Consider the following 25,861-nt stretch of genomic DNA (forward strand, 5'->3'; position numbering starts at 1 on the left):
ACTTCTGGAGCAGACTTCATAAAATTATTCTGTTGTATTTTCAAAGTATCTCTTATGATTGGTGAAATATGGGAAACGCTACCCTCGGTTACTATAATGAGAATATAACCAACTTGTCACCGCCTAAGAGCTTCATCAAGTTGTCTGTAAAAACAGACATATGCATTTTCTACAGTATATGGTTTCATAGGCCCTGCTGTGTTTCTGTGTTAAAACCTTAAAATTTTCTGCAAGTATTACAGACAAAAGCTATCTAAATTTACAGTTAGGCCAACAATTCTAGTTAATGCATCTATTCCATAGTTCCAAAGGCAAATTCTCATTATTGATATTAAAACAAAAGCTTACTTGAAAATCAAATAATTTCCATAAAATATGAGGAGCTGACCACTAGAAACGGCATAGATAATATTTTTAAAACTGAAACAATTACCAATAATATTTTTTTCAAGCTGAGAATTATGATTAAACATGCTTCCTTTTAATACATTCATTAAAAAGGACAGCTTTATCTCCACCAAGTTTCAGCTCCCAACCTGCCTGCAATTTGCAGGAATTTTCAACTGCAAACAAGAAGACTCCAACCTACTTTCCACTCCTTAAAGTACAGTCCATTCTAACACAGAAACTGATGTCAAGTATAAACTACACTTAGAGAAACTATCTGTATGAAACACTTGTAGTGTAGAATCTGTAATACACAGCTTATGTAAGAAAAAGGAGGTAAATTCTAAAGATTTTAAAAAATGTAATTAAAAAAAACCACTCTAGAATAGACTAAAGCAAAATTCATTCTTCCACCTAAAAAAAAAATAAAGTAATTCTACGGCTCTATAAACTATTTTGTCCTGGAACGCAGAACACAAGTTAAACAATGTCAGCTCCTAGCCAGAAATAAATATAAAGTAGAGTTTCCGGCATGAATGCGTAAATCTTCTTGGCTCTGCATTTACATTTTCAAAACAGAGCTTGTGTTCACATTCTGACCTTTGTATCTTTTCCAAATTGTAACAAAACAAAATCACAAAGAAATACTTCTATTCAGCAATAACCAGACTCATCTTCTTTTCTGAAGAAATGTTACAGTAACATGTAAGATCTATAAGTGTAATAGCAATCAAGTTTCTACTCTATTTAGGAAGAGAGACTGCCCTTCCACAAAAAACAACATGTCCGTGTTAACTTAGTTTCAACACAAGCTATTTGAACACTAGAAACAAGCAAATGTCATTTCATTTTGCAAATGACAGACCGATTGTAAAAATAAAACAATTAATAAGGGCTACTGCAGAAACTGCTGTTATTAATCAGTGTCAGTAATAACTACCCTATTTCAAGGAAACTGCTGCCTACTTGATTTCTTCAGCCTTGGTTCAAGGAAAACTTTATACCATGATGCTATCCTTTTGCTTGTTCCTGTTATCTTCTGAACTAGCTGGACAATTCAATTAAATTTAACACTGAGGAAAGTCCAAAAAAAAAGTTTCTACCAACTTCTGAATCCTAACAGTTGCCACTGAAATACCACACATCATGAAAGAAAGACCACAAATTCAGTACTGCTCAGCCTCATTTGGTGTGTCAGACAGCTAATCAGTACCAGACATCTCTGAACAGCAGCACAGGGCAGCTCTGAGAGGTATTAAGGTGCTGTTCTGAACTGCACACTATAAGCTAGTCATGCATTTCCTAAATAAACCTAAATGTTGCATGTGCACATACACATGGGTATCATACACCAGCTTGATCTTTCTGGCCATAATATATATATACACACACATATATATAACTTTTACGAATATACTTTACATGATGATCTAAAGAAACAATAGTTGTGTCAGTTTGTATGGTTAGTGCCCTGTAGCCAGACTTACTACTTCTGAATAAGCAGCTGTGCATCCCTTCAGCAAATAAAACATCAAAATTTAAAAAATAAAAATTCTACCAAAGAAGAATTTGCAATAAACACTGAGATATAAGATGATAAAATATTGATTTCCAACATACCCACACGTGGCAATTCCTTTCTAAGAAGTAAAATACATCTTAAAAAGCACAGAAAAATCCAGGCAGCTGAGAAAAAGTGAATTTCCAACTGCCAAATTCCCCACTCTAGCAGCAGGGATAGGTGCTCATGGTTGTCCAGCACCCCCCGGGTGGACAGCTCCAGGTCTCCATCCAAGGGGAGCACGAGGCCTCCCCAAAAAGGGCCCTGGTGCTGTCACCTCCCAGCTGAAGGAGGGGTGAATAGCCCACTACATTAGGGGCTGGCTCCACCAGACTCCTTAACTCATGGGACTGAAAGACATTTCTCCCTGTAATTCATTTGTATATTTTGTTTTGATTTTGTCAAGGATTCACACTCTATGGTGGTAGAACTCTTCCAGAATCAGAAGTAAAAACATTTTTCTAACATGAAATATTATGTTCCAGTAAGCACCCAATGAGGCACACCAAATACAATGAGCTGGATACAAGATACTGTAACTTGTCTCTTAGGAAAGGCCTGTACATCGACCTCAGCTCAACTTACTCCTCGATTGTCCTCCACTATCTGGTGACACATCTATAATGACAGCAAGCATCAGAACTGCAAATCTCACCCCGCTCCCTTTGGACTGAGAAATGTGATCACACACATTTATCTTCCATTACTGCCATGGAAAACTGCAAATAAGCCTTTATTTCTAAACAAGGAAAACTGATGTTGGCCACTAATTCAGTTTCAGTTTAAAAAGCAGGTCAAGTAATCTTATTTTCCATACTGCAAAAAGCAAAAGAGGGAAAACAAGACTCGATACACTCCAACAGCAAAAAAAAAAAAAAAAAAAAAAAAAAAAAAAAGGTGAAAAACAGGAGTTTTACTGTATTTTACCATCTCTTACTAGAGTTTGTTTCTTTTTCCCTCTCCTCCCATTTAGCACACCAGAAGGTCTCTTCAGCAAAAAAAAAAAAAAGATGGTTGACATGGATGAAGTAGGTTGCAGCCCACTGTTTTATTCTTATGCTTCCCATAACCTCATCATAATATAAATAAATGTATGGTGAAAATAGATCAATAGCATCCAATTTTGGCATTACTACAATGTAAGTCTTTCTAGCAGCAGTTCACATTAAAGGACTTCCCCTGGAGGCTGCAACACAGTCCAAAAACTACCGTAGAACACAGTCACAGAAGAGGACAAATTAGTACTATCTGCTTGCATGGAAAATACTCCTTTCTCTCAGAAGCTCAAACTATTCATTCATTGAGATTTTCCAAGATCCTGCAACTTCCCAGTCTCTGTGTACACTTCAAAGGCTGCACTTTTGGCAAATACAATGATCTGAACAATGGAGCCAGAGAAAGCATGAAATTGTTTTCTTTCAGTTCTTAACTCTTTAAAACCATAACTTGAAATAATCAAAGACAGTCCAGGTTCGTATGCTAATATATTCTACACAGACAACAGAGCAGTGCCCACTTAAAACAGCAGCACCATTTTGTGTTATGAGAAAGCAAAAACAGAAGAAATTACTTCTTCTTGTAAGATGGATAATGGAAATTAATCTACGTCTACTCCCACCTCAGCTGCTAGCAGTAGCTCATTACAGTAGAAGGACAAAATTGCCAGATTAGCAAGGGAGATATGCAGATAAAGACTGAACACAAATTTCCCTGAGATTTAAAATTTATAGTATACAAGAACAAATAACCATCTACCTACTTTCAGAACAATTTTTTCATCCATACACTAGCCATTAAATAATACTTCCTGTAAATTGAAGCAACAGGAAAGTAAAAATACATGTCTGTATTTAAATTACCTCAAAAATGCTTAAATAACATAGTGGTATAGGCTAGATCAGTGCTTCTGATGTTTTGAATATCTACTAAAAACCAATAGGACAGATTATCAGCTTAACGATGGCTTTAGAGAAAGACACCTGAATGTAACTCAGAGCTCAAATGCACTGAATGAAACAGCTGTTAACAAAGTGGTATGCATGAAAAAGAGGTGGGGAGGGGGGAATGGGGGTGTTGAAAAAGAAAAAATCCAGAACCCACAAGGAAATGATCTCTAGCTCTAAACAGTGCTAAAGAGACAGATCAAGAAGCAGATCTGTAAAGGCATCTGGATCCTAATCACCTAATTTCAACAGAGGGGGGAAAAAAAAAAAAAAAACAGTGTCCCTCTATTTTGTTAATAATGGTCTATTACTGAGAATCTAAATTTAAAAAAATGAACTTATTAATGATAAAAAATGGTTTTATTAGAACAGAAAATATGTTCATACCATGGATATGTCTGCAGTAAACTCCGTATTCTTTCATGGCAATGTGATGAGTATCACAAACAGTGCTTTGGAAGAAAACAAGAAATCTCTGGATAATCTCTTTTCGAACTGATAGATTCATAGGTACATTAGGTTGGAAAAGACCTACAAGATCATCTAGTCCAACCATCCTCTTATCACCATCCCTACCCACTGAACTACTAAATCAAATCCCTTAGCACCTCATCTAAACGCTTCTTGAACAGCGCTAGGGATGGTGCCTCAATCACCTCCCTAGGCAGGCCATTCCAGTGCCTGACCACTCCTTCAGAGAAAAAATGTTTCCTCAAATCTAATCTGAATCTTCCTCGATGCAACTTGTGGCCATTCCCTCTTGTCCTGTCATTAGTTATCTGGGAGACAAAGTTTATGCTGTTACACTTCTTCGCCTCTGTTAATCGAGGAGCAGGGGTTTAACATGGTTACTAGATTGCAGACATTCATGAAAATTAATGCCAAAAATCCCCCCAAATTAAGTTCTTGATCAATCCCTATTTCAAGTTACATTAGCCAGCACTTTTCACCAAAGTGATTACTGCCATAACCACGGTGTTCCTTACTTATCAATGAAAACCTGCTGTGGTTGTAGAGAGCAGACCTGAAAGGGAACAGATCTGAAAGGGAACAGGGTCAGTAGTGAAAGTAATGGGAAACAAATCAAGAGGACAAGATCACTGCAGTGGCAATATATACTGATTTGTGGAATGCCAGAAAAAAGTCCACAATTCTCTCACCAACAGCTTCAGCTGAATTTAATCCATATGCTGCAACAGTTTCAAACACTTCATAACGCAGTGCACTTGATCATGTGTTTCACACTAGCACTGCAAACCCACCAGTAAAATCAGAATGGGAAAAAGCACTAAACCTTGCAGCCTGTGCTCTCAAGCTAGCAGGTCTGAATGTTTACACTGACTTCCAGCTTGTATCCATCCCAATAGAGAAGATTCTGTACATCTTTTATTTATAGTCCATACTGAGGCTTTGCAAGGAATGTTTTGTTTCCAGCATTGGGCAAGGCTTCATTTCTTCCTGTCTGGTATGTATTACAGCAGACATGTCATGCTAAAAAATTATACTATGAGGAGACTACTAGTATTTATAATACCATATTTTACAGCTGCATCACAGGGATTCAGGAAGGGTCAATGCAGTTAAGATCTTTATAAAAGCAGGATGGTCTCTGGAACAACTCTGAGCAGGAAAGATCATGTTACTTGTTTTCCATTCAGAATCTATTTTATACCACAATCTTCTTGCCTCTCCATTAAATAAATCTTCTCACATTTACCAATTGACCCTTTTAGCCCAGCTCTGCAACAAACGTTTTAGTCAAATAACTGGAACAGTATGCCTAAGAAAGCTATTCTCATTAGCTTTTAGGTCCTCAAGCTCTCAAATTGTTGCTCTGATTTTTTTTTACATTAGTATAATTAAGCAGAGCAATTTAAGAAGCAAGCATAAAAGCAAAAAACACTTTATGTTGTTAGCACATGTTTTGCACCACTCTACTTTCCATCATGCTGAGTTGCAGTACAATAAGGCAAGGCTGACTGAATTTAAAACTGGATTCTTGCATTGTTTCATTCATTGTTTCCTCGTTTTACTTGAGGCCCGTTAATCACTTTTCTATTTGCAGCAATGCTAACAGACACGGATGGAAGCTGTCACATGGCTGCTGTTCAGGGCACTCTGTGGAGCTGTGCCTACAACCTGCAGTTTACCTCCCACCCACTTCAGACACCTCTGCCGGGCTACATCTGCCTTCATTTCGGATCTCCCACTTCTCTGTGTGGCATGGTATCATTTAAAATGCTGAAATAAGCATCTGATATCTGATACTGGACATTTGATAAACATCGTATTTTTGATGTGGCCCTGAAACTGCGCATCTAGCTTACTTGCTTGATCCATTTATATCTGGACTCATGTACTACACTCCCTAGTGACTGCTAACAGAAATTCTGTGTGAGTACTTCTATTTTTATCATGAAATGCACCAAAGCTTAGAATAGAGCTCTAAGAAATTTAAAATAAAAAATAGAATTGACAAGCACGAAGCCTTCCTTCAAGGAAAAATGTAATAACACTAGTAAATTAGCAAAGTAAAAAAGAAAGAGTGAAGAAAGAATGGTTAAGGACAAATTTAATCTAGCTACACATTCCATTCAGCACTATGAAAACTAATCCATACAACAAAAATGTATTCTATAAACAAAACTATTAATGTTGGTAATTACTGGTCAGGATCAAAACTGACAGCAAGAACTTGGTGTACAGTTCCATTAAGTAAACAGGTTATCATTCCTATCCAGCAAGTAAAAGGGTTCACTGCAAGGAAAGGGGCTGTCAGTATAAAATCTACACAAAGCTATCTGGAATCAACTGTTCCATCACTGAATGACAAAGAAAATAAATAAGTGTATATACTTCCCTTAGAATGACCACAGAATCATAACACTACTATCAAGTAATACTATAACCCATGTTTATGGTAGAAATACCTACTTACAGCTGTGCATGTTTAAAAAAAAAACATTTATCTGGCATACAGTAACTCAAGCATACTTGGATGTCATAGGTTTTATACACCCATAACTATGTAATAACCTAAAATACAAAGAAGTCCACATATTCATTACTCATGGTAAATAATACTTCTGTAGTAATAAATAAATGCCAGTCTTTCTCCAATTCACATATGTCAAGCCCTACTCTAGAAGCAGAGATCTCTTTCAAATAGATGTTCTTCCACAATGATTCCTCCTCCTTCACTCACCTTTCTATAATCACTCATCTTTTTAGAAGTACCACACTTCTCCACAATTGTACTCACTCAAAGCTCCAATGAAAAGTTCAAACTTGCTGGAGGAATAGTTATTCCACAGCATAAAAGGCAAGGCTGGATCAAGCCCTGGTCAACCTGATCTACCTGTGCATATCCCTGTTCACAGCAGGGTAGCTGGAACGTACCTTTAAAGGTCCCTTCCAACTCTAAGGATTCTATGATTCTATGATAAATGGTCAATATGTTTTAAATTTGCATTTTTGCTCCTCAAAAACACATGTATAAAGCAACTAGAATTTCAATTGAAAATTCAGCACATAACTTTGCAGTGTATATATGAGAACAGCAGGGTTATACCTGAGTAAAGAGAAGAGAATGTTCCTTTGCTTGTGAGTGCTCTCTTATTTTCTTCTCCTTACTTCACTTCCATGCCTTCACCTTCCTCTTGCTTTTAGCTTCACATTTTCCCTTACCACATATTGACTCCACTTTTGCCTGTACGTTCTGCCTTCCACCTTGACTTCTTGTTTCTTTCATCACTGCCCTGACAAAGGAAATTTCCAAACCTAAAAGTCATCTTTGATACAGGAAGAACAGAAATGGGGCAGCTGCCTATACCTTGATTAATTTGTATTGTGTGACCTAAATGTGAGATTTCCAAACCATATGCTCCAGATTTACAGGAGCAGCTAAGGCCAATGAGTTTGCAGAGATTTCACCATTTAACGTAGATTTCCCTCAAACTGAGAGTTCTCCCTGAACAGTACTGAAGAACAAAATGCAATACTTCTGCATATGAGACTGGGGATAAATCCTGAGGTACATATATATTAAACCAAGGTTAACATATTGACAGGTAGATGAAGCACATGTCTGTGCAAGATATAAACATTACATCATCTCATCATTTGTTTTTCTTAGATCTTCAACATGAGAACATTCCTAGAATGGCTTAGATTGGAGGGGATCTTAAAGATCACCCAGCCTCAACCCCTCAACCTCCACCAGCTCAGGCTGCCCAGGGCTCCACCCAACTCAGCCCTGAGTGCCTCCAGGGATGGGATACCCACAGCTTCTCTAGGCAGCTGTGCCAGTGCCTCACCACACTCTGAGTAAAGAATTTCTTCTTAACATCCAATCTGACCTCTTTCAGTTTAAAGCCATTCTCCCTTGTCCTATCAAAATTCTAAAAACTGGTATTCTCTTAGTGCCCACAGATACACATTTATTCTCTTTATTCAAATAAAAAATAATCAATTTTTCCCTTCATTCAAAAGCATATGGGGAGCAAGGTGTGAGGGCTCTTTGTAAAACCAAATCAAAGTCAGTGATGGATACAAAGCTCCTAGAAAATTCCTGAAGTAAGCCAGTTTTCCTTTACAGCAGATATGATAGGTGCAAGAAACATGCTTCTGGTGTGTAGATGCAGTGTTGACACTGTTTATACTTTATAATATAATCATTTCAAACGCACAGCAACAAAACTTTGTGTCTTTCTACACTTCCGGAATTAATACTGCTCTCTTTTTGAGAGGAGCAGTCAGCCAAAGTCAGCTTCAAGTTGTTTCCTTCAGATAAAAAGATAAACTGAACGCTGTTGGTGTAATTAATTTCTGTCTGTAAGCTTTTGGAATTTTTTCCTGCTTCTCTTAAATATCCAGAGACAAACGTTAACAAAACAACAGCCATTAAATACACCAGCACTCACACACGCTTTTGTTTTGAGCAGGGAGAGGGAGATACTTTTGAGTGGAGGCTGCTATCATTTCAACTAAATTCTTATTAAAAACATTTATTTTACAAAGCTGTTATAACAAAAGCACACTGTTCATCTGCAATTACACATATACACACAAACCAGGCAGAGCCATGTGTCCTACTACTCAACTGCTAAATGCTTCCCATTACAAGATTACATTTCCAGTTGTTTATAACTTTGCCAAACTAAGTTTCTGGACTGCAGTTCCCCCAGGCTAGAGAAAACACCTGGGTCAGACTAAGGTGAGAAAATAATAATATGTTTTTTATTTAATTTTATCTTTTAAGGACTAAATGGCCAACTTGCTCAGGCTTGCTTTGTGAAATAACTATTGGCAGAAATAAAATGTTTTTGTTTGCTCCTATCACGAATATCAGAAAGCATTATTTCAAGAAGCCCTATCATTTTTCAGATTTAAGGCAAGGAATCAAAGCTTTGTGCTTTTGTGACCCTGTACACTGGGTCAAAGCAACCAGCAGTCATCTCCTGACTGCCATGGCCAGCAGAAACAGCAAGATATCACACATTGTGGCCCAAATTCTTTTCCTTCTTTCTTTTTTGGATGCTATCTGCAACCCAAACGCCTATTCTGAATGGATATACTGTGCTCTGAAGCATACCAGAAACCACATGGAGATGTCCAAGGAGGTAAAACATACAACTTTGTGAAGAAGTATGCCAGCAGTGCCCATGCTCACACACTTTCAACGGAGACTCGCCTGTAACAGCAAACTTATCTTCTCTAAATTGCATCTTCAGTAATGCCCCTGACTTCGTTACAGAGGAAGAAGTAAGGTATTACTTGTATATTTCAGCTGTAGGAGTGTAGAGAAGATTAAAACATCATTCCCGAAGTTGGCTACGCAAGCTTAGATACCAGCAGTTTCAGACACCATAGTAACTCAGATTTTAACTTGATGTATATAGGAACTGTTGAATCACGTGCTCACCTCACTGATTGATCACATGAGGCGAGCACTGAGTCAGCTGCAGGAGCACAGGTGAAGGCAATGCACCTGTATGACCAGAAGGGGTGGAGTCTGGCTCCACCTCTCCCAGACCCCATTGAAGTGCTGACCACCACTGGGAAAGGACCTCTTTTTGGAGATCCCTTCTCTGTGGAGTTCCAGGTGAGCCTTGACCTTTGGTGACAAATGAGCCCTTCCTAATTTACTGGGTATCTTCATACCATCTGGATAATCCACCCAAAAATATACTGTCCATCTTCATTATATTGTGTGGGTACTATTCATTTAGGTATTCAGCCTACACTCAAAAATACATATTTTTAAGAAATTTACATCTTTCTATATGTCTGTGACTTAATAATATCCTAGTAAAATCTATACATTTTTATATTGCCTACTTGTTCTTGTTAGCCCCTTTCTCAACTCTATGTGCTACCATTGCACATCAGACCTGGAAGAAGGTTATAAACTGTTAAATGTTTTCAGGTTTTGTTTAATTTCAGGAAAAGAACAGCAAGTAAAGTTAATAGCTCTGATGAAGTACCACATACCACCACAAACTGGTATTAATGCATGCAAAGTTGCTCCAGCTTCTACAACTTGCACATTATTTCAAAACCTGTGTATAAACATCACGTATGTAGAACGATTCAAACTTAATAAAGAAACTAACTGAAAAGACAAGCCCCTAGTGCTGATACTGTGAACTAGGAATACTTATGTTTTATTTAAACAGTGGTATCTTTATATTAACAGTGGGTAAAGATGAGAAGTACTGCTACATTTGATAGTGTGAGCTTTCAGGGAAGGAACTCAAAGCCACTAGCACACCAACAGAACAACACTGGAACAGCTGAACTATTTTCCACTTAACATACATTTCTATCCAGGAAAAAGCACCGTAGTAAAACCAAAGATAAACACAGGCTATCAGACTCCAAATGGAACACCCAACACAGCTCTCTTACAAACGTGAAGAACAACAGTGTCACTCCTAAAAGCATTGTTCTGCTAATTAATATCATAGCCAGAAAAAATACTACATTTTAGATTTGAGCAACTGTTTAACACAGCTGCTACAAATAAGGTGCATTATTAACTTTCAAAACAAGGTACATGTCAACATGCAGTAATCTGTAAAGGAACAGGTATCTTAATATTTTCAATTTTTGTATAGACCATGTAATACCTTTCAATGCACTCCTCAAACTTTCAAGAAGTTAGAAGAATTTGCTAAAAGCGGGGGGGGTTGTTTTTATGTGTACAATGTGATTCAGTCCTACTCAACTTATGTAAGTGCTATCAGCAGTAACACGAATCAGTTGTTCACTGACTGACCCTACTACATCCACGTAGGGCAATCTAACAGGAAAAAAAAAATACTCCAAGACCTGAAAGTCAATTCCAAATTGAGCTGTGTGTTCTGAAAGGATAATATGAATATCCTGAACATAAACAGTGGCATTACAGAGGTCACGTTAACTCCAGGTGACAATTCAATACACCACCAATTCAACAAAGTTCTCCGCAAGGAAACTGTTCTTAAATCAGATCACATCAAGAGGAACTGATCTGACAGGCACAGAGGACCTGAATACAGTTGAATTTGTGGATCATGTATGACTCCTGAACCTGAGCAGAGTATTATTACTTTTTTTTAAAACAGCTTATCCCTCAGCCTGTCATTTGTAAAATGGAATAATGCTTAAGTACCTTTCAAAATGCATTTCAAGGACAAAATTCATACTGACACTGTTCAACTGCAGTGTTTTTAGGTATTTAGAAGCAAGCATTGTAGAAGGGAGGGAAAAAAAGAAAAGAAGGAAAGAAAGAAGTGCTGGAGACAGCAGCAATTACAGCAAGCTCTCAACAACATCCTGTTTGAATTGGCAAATTACGGAATATTGTCAACATGACATTTCAAGTACGCTGCCTTCGCAAGAAAAGGTACTGCCACCAGGACTGAGCTCCTCACCAGCTTTTAATTTCATATTTACCTACAAACTTTTCAAACTTGTTTTGCTCTGCTGCATAAAAACAGTGCAGAAATGGGACAAACTGACTACAAAGAATTAGTCTGACAACTCACAAAAGTAAAAAAGAAAATAAAGGTTGACCCCCTAACTTATAATCAAGAACTGCTTCTTTCAGAAGCAGAAAGGAAAAGCGTAAAAGAAATATGTTTTTAAATTGCTATTTAAACATTGGTTAAAATGATTTAAGCACAAGGTTTTATGCCTCCAGTTATTAACAAAAGGCTGAATGGGTGCAAAGTTATGTCACCTAACAGAATACGTATTCAGAGCAAGCATAGAACTGCAATTTCAAATATACACTACTGCAGAACGTGCCCATACACAAGCACAAGATTAGTAATTTTTTTTTTTTTTACTATAACTTACTCATTAATTCACCCTCCAAGTAGTTTCACAAATATTTTTTGTGGGTTTTTTTGTTTTGTGACTTGTAACAATCAATTATTCCAACTCCCACAGATTACAAGCCATGGTAAAATTAAACATTCAAAGCATACTAGGCTTAAAAGAATGTGATATTTTAAAGATTTTTTTTTCCAAATGCACAAATCAATTAGCTAAACAAAGTCATTCTAGGACACCCTTTAATGAAAAAACAAGATCACCAAAGAACGACTATTGGGAAGATCTTGATTGTGGGCATTCCTGCACTTTGAAAGCCTCTTAAAGCACCCTGTAAACTCCTACGTACATAGCACATACAGACCAATAAAGTCACGCTCTATTTCTGCACATCCAGGTCTCCATTCACCAATGAGTAAGAATCTGCTCAGTGCCACAGACCTCACAACTGAAAACTATGCCTGGTGTTAATGAATAACGGTATTAATTTCATTCTCTCACATTATCACCGTTTCATTTCCAAACACAGCACATTTCCAGAATTCTACCTATCTCACAGACAACATAATCAGCATCAGAGTTCAACATTACCATGTCAGTCTGGAAACCCTGTCTGACAGATTCAAATTCCCATTGAACACACACGGCATGGCCACAAAGAACAGACAAAAAGAATGCTGCCTATCTCACGGCGCAGCACAAAGCATTTAGAAAACGTACCCAATCTTTAACCATCTACATTTTTTCCCTGATGAAATGCAGACGTATTTTAAAGACTGCACTAATGCTCATCTAGAAAGCAGCTGGCTTCTGCACTCTGCAAGGCAGAGCTACCTCTAGCACAACCTGGGGCGATGGGGTAGCTTCAACCTTACACTTGCCCCCAAGGCACTGAGCCCCCAGGAAGGGCACACTGTCCCCTCGGCATGACCTGTCCACCATCCTTACCGCACAAAGGCCGTGTGCTGGGTGCCCTTCAAGCAGCCGCGTCCCAGCCCTGCTCTCAATCCACCGCGCCCATCTACGGCATCTACCTGGGTCCCGTCCACCTCATGAAGGTGCACAGCGATGTCACCCTCCAAGGCAGGTGGGATGCTGCATACGCTCCCTGCCACTCGCAGTTCTGCCAGCTCTGGAGGTCCTGCGTGCAGGACTGACTTTTCATAAGAGAACAGGTTTCAAAGCGCGTTCTGCTTTATGAAACACACTAACTAAACGCGTGAATGCAGCACCTCGCCCATCGGGGCGCTTTCCGAGGTGACACCAGCGTGCCACCGGACTAACGACAAAACGACGATTTTCTCTTCTAAAAGAAAATTCTTTTCTCCTCCGGCACGGAACGCCCCTAAGAGGACGCCTTCATTGGGCGCACCGCAGGCCTGCAGTTAGCGAACGGCCGCCGCGCACCTGAACAAAGGGCACAGAGCCGCGGCCGAAGTCGGCCCCGGGAGGCGGCACCCCCGCCTGGAACCGGCACGCACCGCCGCTCCCGGCCGCGCTCCGGCACGAGGAGAATGCCCCGGGCCCCGGCGCTTCCCCGGGGCCGACCCGCACCCGGCGGACCCCTCCCCGTGCTCGACCGGGGTCGCCGCCGCCGCCCTCCCCTCAGGGCCGGGTGGGGATCTCACCCGGGAACCGCTGCTCCTCGTCCTCGCCGCTCTCCGAGTCGGTCTGCATGGGCTCCTCGGCGAAGTTGACCCCGCGGGCGTCGGGGGGGGCCCGGCGCGGCGCTTGGCCCCGGTCATGGCCGGGCGCGGGGGTACCGGTCCGGCGGCCGCTCGCCTCCTTCTCCTTCTCCTTCGCCGCCGCCTTGGCCGCCGCCGCCTCCTCCTTGAGGCGCCCGAAGTACTGGAGGGCGAACTCCAGCAGGTCTGCGGGCTGGCTCCGCAGCACCTCCACCGTGAAGCCCTGCAGCAGCTCCGTCAGCCCCGCCGGGATGGAGATGCTCATGCCGGGGCCGGCCGGGGCGGGGAAGCAGGGGAAGGGGAGAGGCGGGGGCCGGGGGTCCGGGGTCGGGGCGCGTAGCCCCTGTGCGGCGGGGAGGGGCGGGCGGTGCAGGTGGGAGCGGGCGGGGGGCGGATCCGCGCTGCCGCCCGCGGCTCGTGGCAGGCGGCGGCCGCAGCCTCTCTATCCGCTTCGCCCCACACCCGGCACGGCGGCGGCGGCGGCGGCGGCAACCCCGTCCGTGACTGAAACCTCCCCGCCCCCGCCGCCTCCTCCCCCCGCGCCGGGGGAACCTCGCACACATGTGACCCGGGAAACCATGACAACCTCCCGCCGGGGACTGCGGCCCGCAGCGCGCCCCCCCACCCCGCGCTGCCGCGCTCCCCTCGGGCTCCGGCCCCGCGGTGTTTCAGTGCTCGTTGCTATTGTGCTTTTCTTTCTCTGTGGGCCACAGACAACCATAAAGAGATTCCCGCATCGCTCGTATGCATAGATACGCCATACGTTTATAGTCATAATTTAGGAAGCGCAGCGTCAGGAAATGCCTGCGGTCAGCTGGTCGCCTCAAGGTCCGTGAACACAGCGTCTGAGGAAAGAAACGATTGGGGAAAAATAAAAGCAAAAGTTCAATTTCACCGTCGCCGCGCTGCAGGGACCGCCCGGTGCCGTGAGCAGGTGCTGCTGCCGTGTGCTCAGGGCTGCAGGCAGTGCTCGCTTTGTCATGCAGCTCCGCTGAACGCTCCTCGGAAAGCGAGGTCTGGGGAAGGTGGTTTGTCATGACCTCAACATGCTGGGATTATAAAGGCACAGAATCGTTGAGGTTGGAAAGACCACTAGAGTCATCTAGTCCAACCGTCAGCCCATCCCCACTATGTCCACTGCACCACGTCCCTCAGTGCCACATCCACACGACTCTTCACCACCTCCCTGGGCAGCCTGTGCCAATGCCTCGCCACTCTTTCTAAGAAGAAATTGTTCCTCATATCCAGCCTGATGCATCTTAAGGCCACCCCCTCTCGCCCCATCACTGTTACCTGGGAGCAGAGCTCACACCTCGCTCAACATCATTTCAGCAGCTTTAGAGAGCGACAAAGTCCCCTCTGAGCCTCCTCTTCTCCAGACTGAACCACCCCAGTTCCCTCAGCTGTTCCCTATCAGACCTGTGCTCCATATCGTTCACAGCTTTGCTGCACTTCTCTGGACTCACTCCACAGCCTCAATGTCCTTTTTGAAGTGAGGGGCTAACAACTGAACACAGAAATTTCTGCCAGGCCTGGGTTTGTGCCCAAAGTGAACCAATGGCCCAAAGGTCCAAGCTCAGGACCACTTTGCTGTTTGGAAATTGGTTTTACTGGACACTCACTATTATCTCAGCTGTCCTGAACTACACTCCAAAGGAACTCTAGGTGAGAAAAGTGGGCAAAAATCAAGTTTGTATCAGCAAGGAAATACTGAATGACATGGCTTCGGCAAGTAACAACCAGAAAACGCAGCAATCCCTGTGGTGCTTTTTTTTTTTTTTTTTTTTTATCCAAACCATGACCTCAAATCCATTTTTAATTGGATTCACTTCCAAATGAAGCCAATACTTCCTGTGGAAGCTTTTTTTCCAATTGAGCCTGGTTCACAAATTGGACGTCATGAACTTGGCAAACCAGTATATTGAGTGTTGTGTGCATAGTAGTGACACCACTGCTCTACAGCAGGTGAAAGACACCTACCAACAGAGCTATAGGAGACTGTTCAACAGTGTCTTGTGGCTTACTTTCCCTCTGTGGGAAAAGCCAGTATGGAGCACTTATTCAAAGTGAAGTTCATAGCTATTTAGCACTGCCCAGCCTGAGAGAGATCTCCATAATCATACTAAGTCCTGAAGACGGGCTGTGAGTGCACTCTACACTGCAGAATGCTGTTCCTCCAGCAGGCTCTGGGAATGCTGCTGCTTCCTGCTGTTGGCCAGGAGCCCTGGTTTTAGCTAAGGGACAGTACCAACATCACATCACTGCTGTGGTTGCTGCTGAGCAATGGGAGCTGCCTGGAGTCCTTTATGGGTGCCAGCTGGAGGTGGGCAGAACCTGGACAGGTGACTTAAATTAAGATAGGGGTTCTTCCATACCCATATGATTGTGGATAGTTGGTTTAGGGCTGACTGCTGTAAGATGGTCTGGTCAAGTTGCTGGTGGGTAGTTGGTCAACAGGTAGTTAAATTATTAGTGGGCATTGGTCTGCAAGTAATTACATTGTGGAGACTATGCATACATAGTTATCACATTTTTTTTTTAATTCTGTTTTCTTTTATCTATCTTAATAAACTGCTTTCATTTCAGCCTACTGACATGTCTCAACCATATCTGCCTCTACGGAGTACTGCTATGGTGCTGTGTAGCCACATACACTGCTGTGGCCAAGAATCACGTGCAGCAGGAGGGCTGACATGTGTATGTTATGGACAGGTGCATATCTTGGTTATTCTAAAAGGAGCTTTAGCTAGAAATACCATACTGGCTCATTTACAAGTCTAGGTGTTCAAAGCCTGCTAACAGTGTTGAGAGGGCTCTCCTGTTTGTGATCAGGTTGAGAGCTGCCTGAACTCTGAGGAAACCAGGAACTGTTGACCCTTGCTCCAACTATCCACTTGGTGCCTATGTTCTGTGAGCGTATAAAATTCCATTTACTGTAGTCTTCAGGACTGAATGGATTGTCATCTCTGAGGTTTTCTCTCAGCCAGACAAGGCTGTCTGTTAATTCAGGGATTAATCAGCAGCACTCTATCACCATGTAGTCAAGGATTTCTCAGGCTTGCTAGAGCATCCCATTGTCCCAGACATCATTAGAGTGAAAGGAGATTCCTCCTCTGGGGACATCCTCAAGAGCCAGTCTTCAATGTTTGTAGGCGAAACTGGCATTGTTTGAATAAGAAGTTCCTAATTAGTAGCGCTCTAAAGAATTACTCTAATTTCATATTTTCAAAACACCCTAAAATGTGTGTCTAGGAAGACAGCTTGAGATTTGGTGTAACTCGAATGGCAGTGAACTTTGCAGTTCAGGTTGATGTCTTCTCTTTTCCTTCTTGCTCCAAGGAACTTGCCTTGACTTTAAATGGCTTTTAAATCCTCATAAGGAAACAACTGTCCCAGCATGTGTTACACTCTAGCAGAGTGAGCAGTTAGATAGTGAAAGGATCAGTTCACACCTCTCTGATGCCTCTGATTCCACTGTACTAATTTTCATGTGTCATTCAACAGCGAGCATTGCCTTGACATGAAAGAAAATATAAAACTTCAAAAATATTTCTGTGTTGAAAAGGGACTGTGGAGAGCACTACTTTGACAACTAACAAGAAAATTAAATAAGGACTTCTGTTATCTCCTTTCCTCCTTGCTGGTAGATGTACTCTTCATAACACTGCTTACCAGCTTTGCATGCCAGTGTGTTGGTTTGTCTGGTTTGAGGTAGTGGAAAAACTAGGAGAATACAGGTAGCAGCTGAAAAATAGCAAGTGCTGTGTCTCCTACTCGACAGTTCTAGCCAACATATTTTGGAAACAGGTTGGAACTGCTTCCATCAGAGATCAGAGACAGATCATTTCTGAGCACATAGAGGATACTGATCAGAGTGCAGAAGGGAGGGCAGCCTTTGAAGGCTTATCTTTACCAGGATGAATGAAGACTTAGTAAATTTAATAAACTTGAGCCAAATATGTCAATCCAGCAGCCATCTTCTTGCTAGCTTTCAGCCATTTGTCTGATAGGAACATCTTTCTCCAGAACTCCCAAAAATGTTCGCAATAACCATCTTCTCATTAACCCTGGCTAAGCTCTGCAATGCAATACATGCGGAGGGGAAGAAGTATGCTTTTCTCTAGAGTGGAAAGTAAGCACACTACTGGAGTACAGGCTTTTCAAAGCCCATTTTGTCACCTTCTTGGAGGTAAGAGGGACTATTGTGACGAGTTGCATGGCTAGCTCTGAAATAAGAGACCCTGATGTCTTTATCCATAGTACTGTTAGGTTACCACATTGGTAACCTAACAGCTCCTAGCATTGTTTCTCCCTGGAAAGAGTTTGTATTGTACTGTAGAAGACACAGGACAAAAACTGCACCTAGGCCTATTGCAGCATATTAGGAAAAGACTGACAAGTAGGAATATTTCCTGTTTGTTGTTGTTTTAATTTTTGCTTTGTGCTGACTTAAATCTTTAGTTTTGACTTCTGAAATTGTAAATTCAGAAACACTTTGCATTCTGCATGATTAAAAGATGCTGCTGACAAGCAACTTGAAAATGCCTTCATGTTTTATGTGTATTTCAAAATCTCTAAAGCTGTATGCTTTTGCAGGCTCTTGATCTTGCAGTAGCTGGTTTGTATGTTTTGAGCAACCAAGTAGTTAGTACAAATCACACAGAAATTTCTGATCTTCCCAAATACCTTTAAAACATCACATATATTGATTTTTTTTCTCAGTTTACAAGCCAGCTCGTGATGTCTTGCTAGGCAAATCTTATTTACTGAGTTCTCTTGTTAACAAATTTCAATGGTAGTCACTCAACCATAGATTCTTTCAGCAGTAACAAAACATGCAGCTGTGCAGGCTCATAGTTTCCTTTTTGTTGTTGTTGTTCAAAACTAGAATGATATATCGCTATTATTATTGTGCCAAATCTTTTACCAAAGCATAATCTGTTGATCAGAAGAATGTTCAGTTCTATCATCAACATAATAAACTAACTAGTACCTGTATTTCCAGGATCAAATTTAAATGCATTCCTCTTGACTCTTCCTCGACTTGATTCTCCTGTTCTTCTCAGGCCTTTGGTTCTGTCTGTTCTTACTGTGGATTTGAAACATCAAACTCTTCCTAGGTCTAACATATATCTAGAAAGAGCAAGTATCCACTTATATACTCAAGTAAATTTCTTACTTATGTCTCTTTTCTGCTCTTCCCAGCCCAAAACTGTGCCTTCCAGGAAGTATGAGCTTTGTGTCTTATTGTGAACACTACTTACAATGGTCTATTCAGTGAATGAACATTTGTCGATTTGCTTTGAAATCCATTGGCTTGTAGTCCTTGGTATTCAGAAACTCCTGGATACCCTCTCTTAGAAAATCAGTTCACTTAATGTGCCTCAGTTTGGGCACTGACAAGCAGTCACTTGAAATTTCACAAATAAAAATAAAAATAAAGAGTCCAATCTTTAAAGTCAGTATATGCGCTATATGTCAGTAAGTGCTGAATTTGCCATTAAAAGTAAACTTTCATCTCATTTTGATGTAATGAAATAAAATGATAGTGTAGCTGTAGTAGACAGGCTATTTTAGGGATCTTATGCTCATAAAGGGTCCAACTCTGTTAATAAAAAATGGCATGCTACACTGTCAACACAACCTGTTAAATGGCTAACAAACATCTCTCAAACTACTTGGCAACAGAAAATCATCATCAAATGGAGGTGTTGTTCCCCAGGGACTGACAGGAGACTGTTTCTGTTCAACATCTCCCACAGTCACTTAGAAGTAAATATAAATGTTGCTGATGCAATATCCAGGTGACATAAAAACCAGTTAGAATGGTGGTATCAGTGAGCTCAGCTAAGCACAAAGCAGTCTGGATAACTTGTCCATTTAAATGAAATCTTTCTTTCCACACCTACATTTTAAGTGATTGACTTCAGAACAAAGAGTGTAAGATGTTTCTACAGAGTGGGAGGATTTTATCTTGGAAAGCAGCGCTTCTGAAAGGGTTTAGGGATCAAAATGGAGAAGCAGCTCAACTAGAACTCCCAATATAAATCTGTATCAAAATGGGCTAATGAGATTCTTGGGTGTTTCAGGAGGCAAACAGTAAATGGGAAGGGGGGATTTTCCCTTTGTGAAGCACTCTTGAGACCAGTACCAGTGTATGGCCTATAATTTTGGTGTTCGTATGTTCAAAAGAATATTGAAAAATAAGAGCTGTGCAGGAAAGATACAGGAATTATTCATAAGCTGAAGAAAATGCCTTAAGGTGAAAAGACTGAGAGAGCTCGGTATTTTTATCAAAAGGAGGATTGAAATTTGACCAAATTATAAATGCTTCCAGAAGGGAAAAACACAAGGTAAAGAAGATTTTTCAAAGTAACCAAGGAATACAACAAGGAAACAATGTCTGGAAATTGAAGTATAGCCTTCCAGCCATGGCCAGTGATTAATGCATATCCAACAGCAAAGATTAAACAACTGGAATCCAAGGTTGAAGAGAAGTAGTACACTTCCTGCCCCTTGACGTCAGCTCTGTATTCCTGCTTGAATAACAGCCTTTATCCAAAAAAATGCCATTATGCATAGTAAAGAGGCTTATACCAAATGATCTGAATGATAAAGTCTATTTTGAACAGTCTAGACAGTTTAGAATGAATATGAATACAGACTAGATAGTCTGGTAGTTCCTTCTAGCCCCTTTAAAGTAAAGAATAGAATAGGTCTTGTTTAGCAGATGTGGCTCAACATCTCTTGGAACGTAAAACTTCAGTGTCTCTAAATTAATACTCGAAGTAACCAATAATTTAGTGAAGATTATGGCTGTGGTCTTAAAAAAAAGTGTAACAAACTTTTCCACTATTAATGCAAATAAAAAATGGTGCAGTCATTGATTTAAGGTATAACATGGGAACTTTCCTAGCATGTATCAAATTATTGATATCTCCGAGATTTAATGAAACACAAATACCCTGAAATAGTAGGGTATTTCTTAATTTTCATGGAATATGAAGCGATAGTGAGAAATTCATGCTAAAAAAATACGCTTTTAAAAAACTTTCAGTCACTACTGTAGTTGCTTGAGTATTATTTAAATGTAAAAAAGCTGTAATTAATGTATAATTTGATTTTAACTTCCCATGTGGTACCTGGGAAATCTAATGATTTGTGAGAAAAGTAACCTTCTTTCTACAAAACCTCCTCTCCTTTTACTTGTCCTGGGATTGGCTCTGAAATCTTCAAATTATCTGCTGTGTAGAGAAAACAGGGTTCAAAGGAGTAGAAACGGCTGTTGGATGGGCAAAAGAAAAAAAAGAAACCTACAGTTCCATTCCTTGCATTGCTCATTACCTGCCAACTTTCCTCCCACCAAAGATCTATTGTAAGTATTATTATACATTTCTTGGGACCTAACTTCCAAAAGGAGTGACTTACAGCTGCAGAGTCTGTGATCCTATCTCCTCCCCTATGGAAGAAGCAGCCTTTTCAGAGGGCATTTAATGCAATTGCTGAGTTTTCTTTTTCTGATGGATTTAATTGCTTTTTTGTGTTTGTTCATTTTCTTTTTGAGAAATTATTATTTACTATTCATAGAAAGACTAAAACATCTGCATAAGTATTGGTTCAGTAGGATACCAGCTGAAATATTTTCCTGAGTTTGAACCTTAATCTAGTGATAATATTCCTGTAAACATTAATCCTGTGAAAAATAAGAACCATCCTAATCAAGGAAATGTTTCTTTCTACCTTTGGGTGTCTTTGCACATCTGCAGCCAACTTGAGCTGGGCGGACACACTAGGCTGTATGACAGGCAGCTTTGTGCACTACTGGGCCTCAGACCAGAGTTCAGGTATTGCAGAGTCTGAGGGAAGGCATGTGCCTGGAGTTGGGAACAGTAGATTCGAGAGAAGAACCTTAATTCAAACCAGCAGGCTTAAAAGGACAAATGTGGACGCTTCAGAGCTGTGCGCTGCAGTGCCAAGCCTTTGGTTTGTCTCAGAATGGTTTGTTTATAAGAACTGGTAAATGTGCTTTTGATTAAAAAAAAATATCCAAATGCACTGACTTTTACAGATTCTGGAACAGAAGGACTCTCACTCTCATTTCTGTGTGCACACGTATAAATATATGTCTATGTCTGACATTGCTATTCTTATTTTGGTAGAACCCAGAGACCCCATCACATTAATCACTCTACAAATGCAATGTAAATATCTTAACTTAGTCGGCTTTCAGTAAGTTAAGACTTGCTCTTTACTGTAGGTTTATGGATCTTATTATCCTATCTTAAGGATGGGATTATTTTTCATATTTTTATCTTGAAACAGAAATATTTACATTTTTAAGTAAAATCCATAATTGTACCACCCTTTCAATATTCCAACTTTACTCCCAGGAGTGAAATATAAGCAGTGCCAGACATGCATTCCTTTGTGTTTTTTATCATTGTTTTTGGTATGCTCTATTTTTATTCAATTCTATGGGAAATGCACACACTTTGTGCAGTTGCCAGAACGCGATTCCCCAGTGCCCCTCTTTATTTCCAAGCGTGCTTTTTTCAGACTCAAGTCCTTTTGCGACAATGCTTTTTCTTGTTTGATGGAGTAAGTAATCCTTGCTCATACTGAACCCGTCAGCTGAGGACAGCAGTTACGTTTGTGGAGCTGAGAGGACAGATGTGAGTTAAGGAAAGTCTCCCACCTTGACAGAAATGGTTGGTTTTACTTCCTTTTGTGGGGTCTGCCATTATTTGTGCTCACTCCACCTAGGGCCGTACAGCTCTATCAGCAGCCAGCAGGGCAGAATCCTTGCTTTGTTCAAATCCAGCTGAGTGCAGCAGAGCTAGGCTGTTGTTGGGGCAATGGCCATGTTCTGCTGAAATCCCTCTCTCTGGCCCTACACTGCAGGACTATCTGGAGGCTGCCCAAGTTTTGGCAGATTAATCTGTAGGCACCATCCATGTTCTGGGGCTAGCCAGAACACGTCAGGCTGCAGACTGATTTACAAGGTTGCAGTTGCATAAGGAGCTATGGAGAGGATAAAGCTGACAGTGCATTTGTAGAACAAGAGAGCAGATTTGACTCCATAACCTACCCTGAAATGACAGCTTACTGAAATAAGGACATGTTTTTCAGTCAAAGTATCCAATTTTTTTTCATTTACCTCATGGGTTTATTTGTGTGTTAAAATCCATCTGGCAATGCCCTTACAGCCCTAAAATCCATGCTATTATATCATTACCATAAAGCCTAGTGAAGGTCTCTTGTGTTTGAAAACACGGTTGCAGTCCTTTACAAAGTGCCCTAGGCATGTCCTGATGGCATGGAAATGGGACACCACTGGAGATGATGTCTCCCAAGTCCACCTGCACCATGCCATAGAAAAGAGATTTTAGTACTGACTCACCTGCAGTGTGTGCATCATAGCATCTGCACCATGACACCCTGCATAGACGTCCTTCTCTTTTCCCACAGAATTACCCAGCAGAGCCTTCAAGTAAATAAGAAAAGGAAGAAATGTGTTCTTATGGACAGATGGATAGTTGTTAGTCTTTTGCACATACAGCAAGAATCTAGGTCCAAGGATACTCCCCTTGCTCTGTGGATTTCTCTGTTGTTCTTCTGCTGTCTAGATGATGTAAGAACGTCTTTGTCCAGTAGAGACTTGAACCAGAAATGGATGAGTTGGTAGGAAGAGAAACTTATGAAGGAAGAAGCAATATTTTGAAGCCAGGCTGCAGTGTGAAGATCGTGGAATCATAGAATCCATAGATGGATCTCCATGAACTGAAACGGAAGTGGAGACTCAAACTGGGAACATTGAGAAGAGTCTCCTAGGACAGGACGTTGCACAGAATTCATGGTGCCAGAAGTACTTTTCCCTGAAAAGCCAGTCTTTCCCACCAAGGAAAGGTATGGTCCTGTCTTTCCAGGTCAGCCTCCAAAATAGGTGTTTTCAGAAGTGGTCTCTTGGGTCCTTTGGCTGAGGGAAACCTATGTCTCGCACACACTGCAGAGGATTTCCTTGCTCCCAAATGGCTAAAAAGAAAGGAAACAGTCCATGTATCCAAGAGCTTTCAGGGCCTGTAGGCTTGTCCCTGGTAACATCTCTGGCCTGTCAGATATTTCTAAGCTGTGGGCTCTGAATGCCTCAGATGTTGATATCCATAAAAGACCTAGCCTTGAGAATGAGATAAGACTTTTCTCACAGCATTTATAGACCACAATGAGCAATCTGCTAATGCATCCCAGGACTTCTGAGTGGGAAATGGGTCTTGGCAGACAGCACAGATTCAAAGTCCTTATGACTTTCTCAAAATCATGTCACCTGCTCCAGCTACGTACAGATTTCTGGAGAATACAAATCTTTCCTTGTAGCACCATCCTGAAGTGTCCTAGGAGAGGCCAATGGGGTGGAAACACCAGTAGAGATTGTAAAACATAGCCTGGTTCCCTGAATAGGAAGAAGTAAGTAGATACCCTGTTGTACCATTGTTAGTCTGCCAGATTGTCCGGTGGGAGCTGGCAGCAGGGTCCCACTAGTCTCATCCTTATTACAGAAGGGGGATAATGACTGCTGAGGGGACAGAAGGATTCTCATTGTGCAATCAGTGCCCATATTGCTGCCCTGGCCAGCTTCCAGTATGATGCTCGCCAGGCTGAGGCTTCTTTTCTTTATCCAGAAAGAGCTAGCCTAGTTCTGTGGGTCTACCATGGGTATCAGCATTGCATGGCTTGAGATACCTGGAGCAGCCCAGCCATGGCTGTGGTGGAATGAAAGGAAATGGGATCATGCTGCTCTTCTCACCTGTCCTAGGTCCCAGTCAGACTCATCTGCAGATCTGGTGTGTGCTTCTGAAGGGAGTCAGCTCTCTGTGAGTCTCTGCTGTTTCTTTCCCCTCCTTCTTTTCCTTCCAAGATGCAGAGGAAAAAAAACCTCGACATATTTTAATTGATGGCTTTAATTTTCTATTTTGTGTCTCAACCATTGACATACTTCAGTTTAGATGTCAACATTTTTATGCCTGAGAGCTGGGGAATAAAAATAGTTACACTCTAAAAAGAGTCAGTTCTGAGGGTGAGAGGTCCTGATCTTGCAAGTTCTTGCTCAAATGGAAACTCAATGGGACTACTAGGATGAGGAGGAATTACTCACCCAGCAGATATTACAAAATGAGGCTGAACTCTACTAAAATGGTAATGGCTCAAACATGGAAAATGTTATTCACTCAGCTGAAATAGGAGAAGTAGGGGTGTAAGAATCTGTGTGTTTTTTTTTAAGAAGTGGCCACAGCTAAAAGGCAATGGATATCTGTTTTGAAAGCAGATGAAAACCTCCTGCTAAGTGGTAAGGCTGCAATGTTGTCTTAACACTCATTGTGTGGTTTGATTTTTTTTTTTTAACTTTTTGTTTTTAATATAGATGAGCTGCAGTGATTGCAGGATGGTTTGGAAGCCAAGTTTGTATTCGTGTGAATATTAACAATGCCTTGGGCTAGAGAGAAAGCTTGAAAACTTTGTACTAACTTAAATAAAAATCAGTGCATGTTTGAAATTACTTAATTCTGTGACCTTAAAAATGGTTTCCTTGGTACAATAAGATGACCTTACCCTCGGAAAAATGTGCTACATGACAGAAATGTATTATATGGCAGAAATATCTTCATTTCCATCACAAAGAGGAGTCCTGACACAGGACAGAAAACCTAATTTATTCTAAGCAATCCAGCTTGTACTTATGAAACTCAGAGAGAATGAACATATCACGACACCACCATACTGACTGTCTGACTCTCAAGATAAGGGTAAGTGCCTAATAGCTGCTTTCCAGAAAAAAAGTACTCAGCTAAGAACCAGGGTACATGTCAAGGAGGTTTTCAAGTGGGAACATTACTCACGGCTCAACAGCGATTAAAGAATATTGAAATAAGCCACAGAACCCTCTCTTCTTTTAGTACTCCGGGTGAATGGAA

General features: G+C 41.1%; 1 protein-coding gene across 1 annotated transcript in view; it reads right to left on the minus strand.

The window, feature by feature from the left end:
• The window catches only part of PRKAR2B (protein kinase cAMP-dependent type II regulatory subunit beta), an 85,714-nt gene extending 71,381 nt beyond the window's left edge, over window positions 1–14,333 (minus strand). The window contains exon 1 of the mRNA XM_065743658.1: window positions 13,839–14,333. Within this exon, the coding sequence (XP_065599730.1) occupies window positions 13,839–14,160 (322 nt within the window). The 5' untranslated portion in view covers window positions 14,161–14,333. The remainder of the gene's footprint in view (window positions 1–13,838) is intronic.
• Between the last annotated feature and the right edge of the window lie 11,528 nt (window positions 14,334–25,861).

The sequence above is a fragment of the Cyrtonyx montezumae genome, unplaced genomic scaffold (genome assembly GCF_038088225.1).
Source record: "Cyrtonyx montezumae isolate F1298 unplaced genomic scaffold, pur_monq_1.0 scaffold_3, whole genome shotgun sequence".
NCBI lineage: Eukaryota > Metazoa > Chordata > Aves > Galliformes > Odontophoridae > Cyrtonyx > Cyrtonyx montezumae.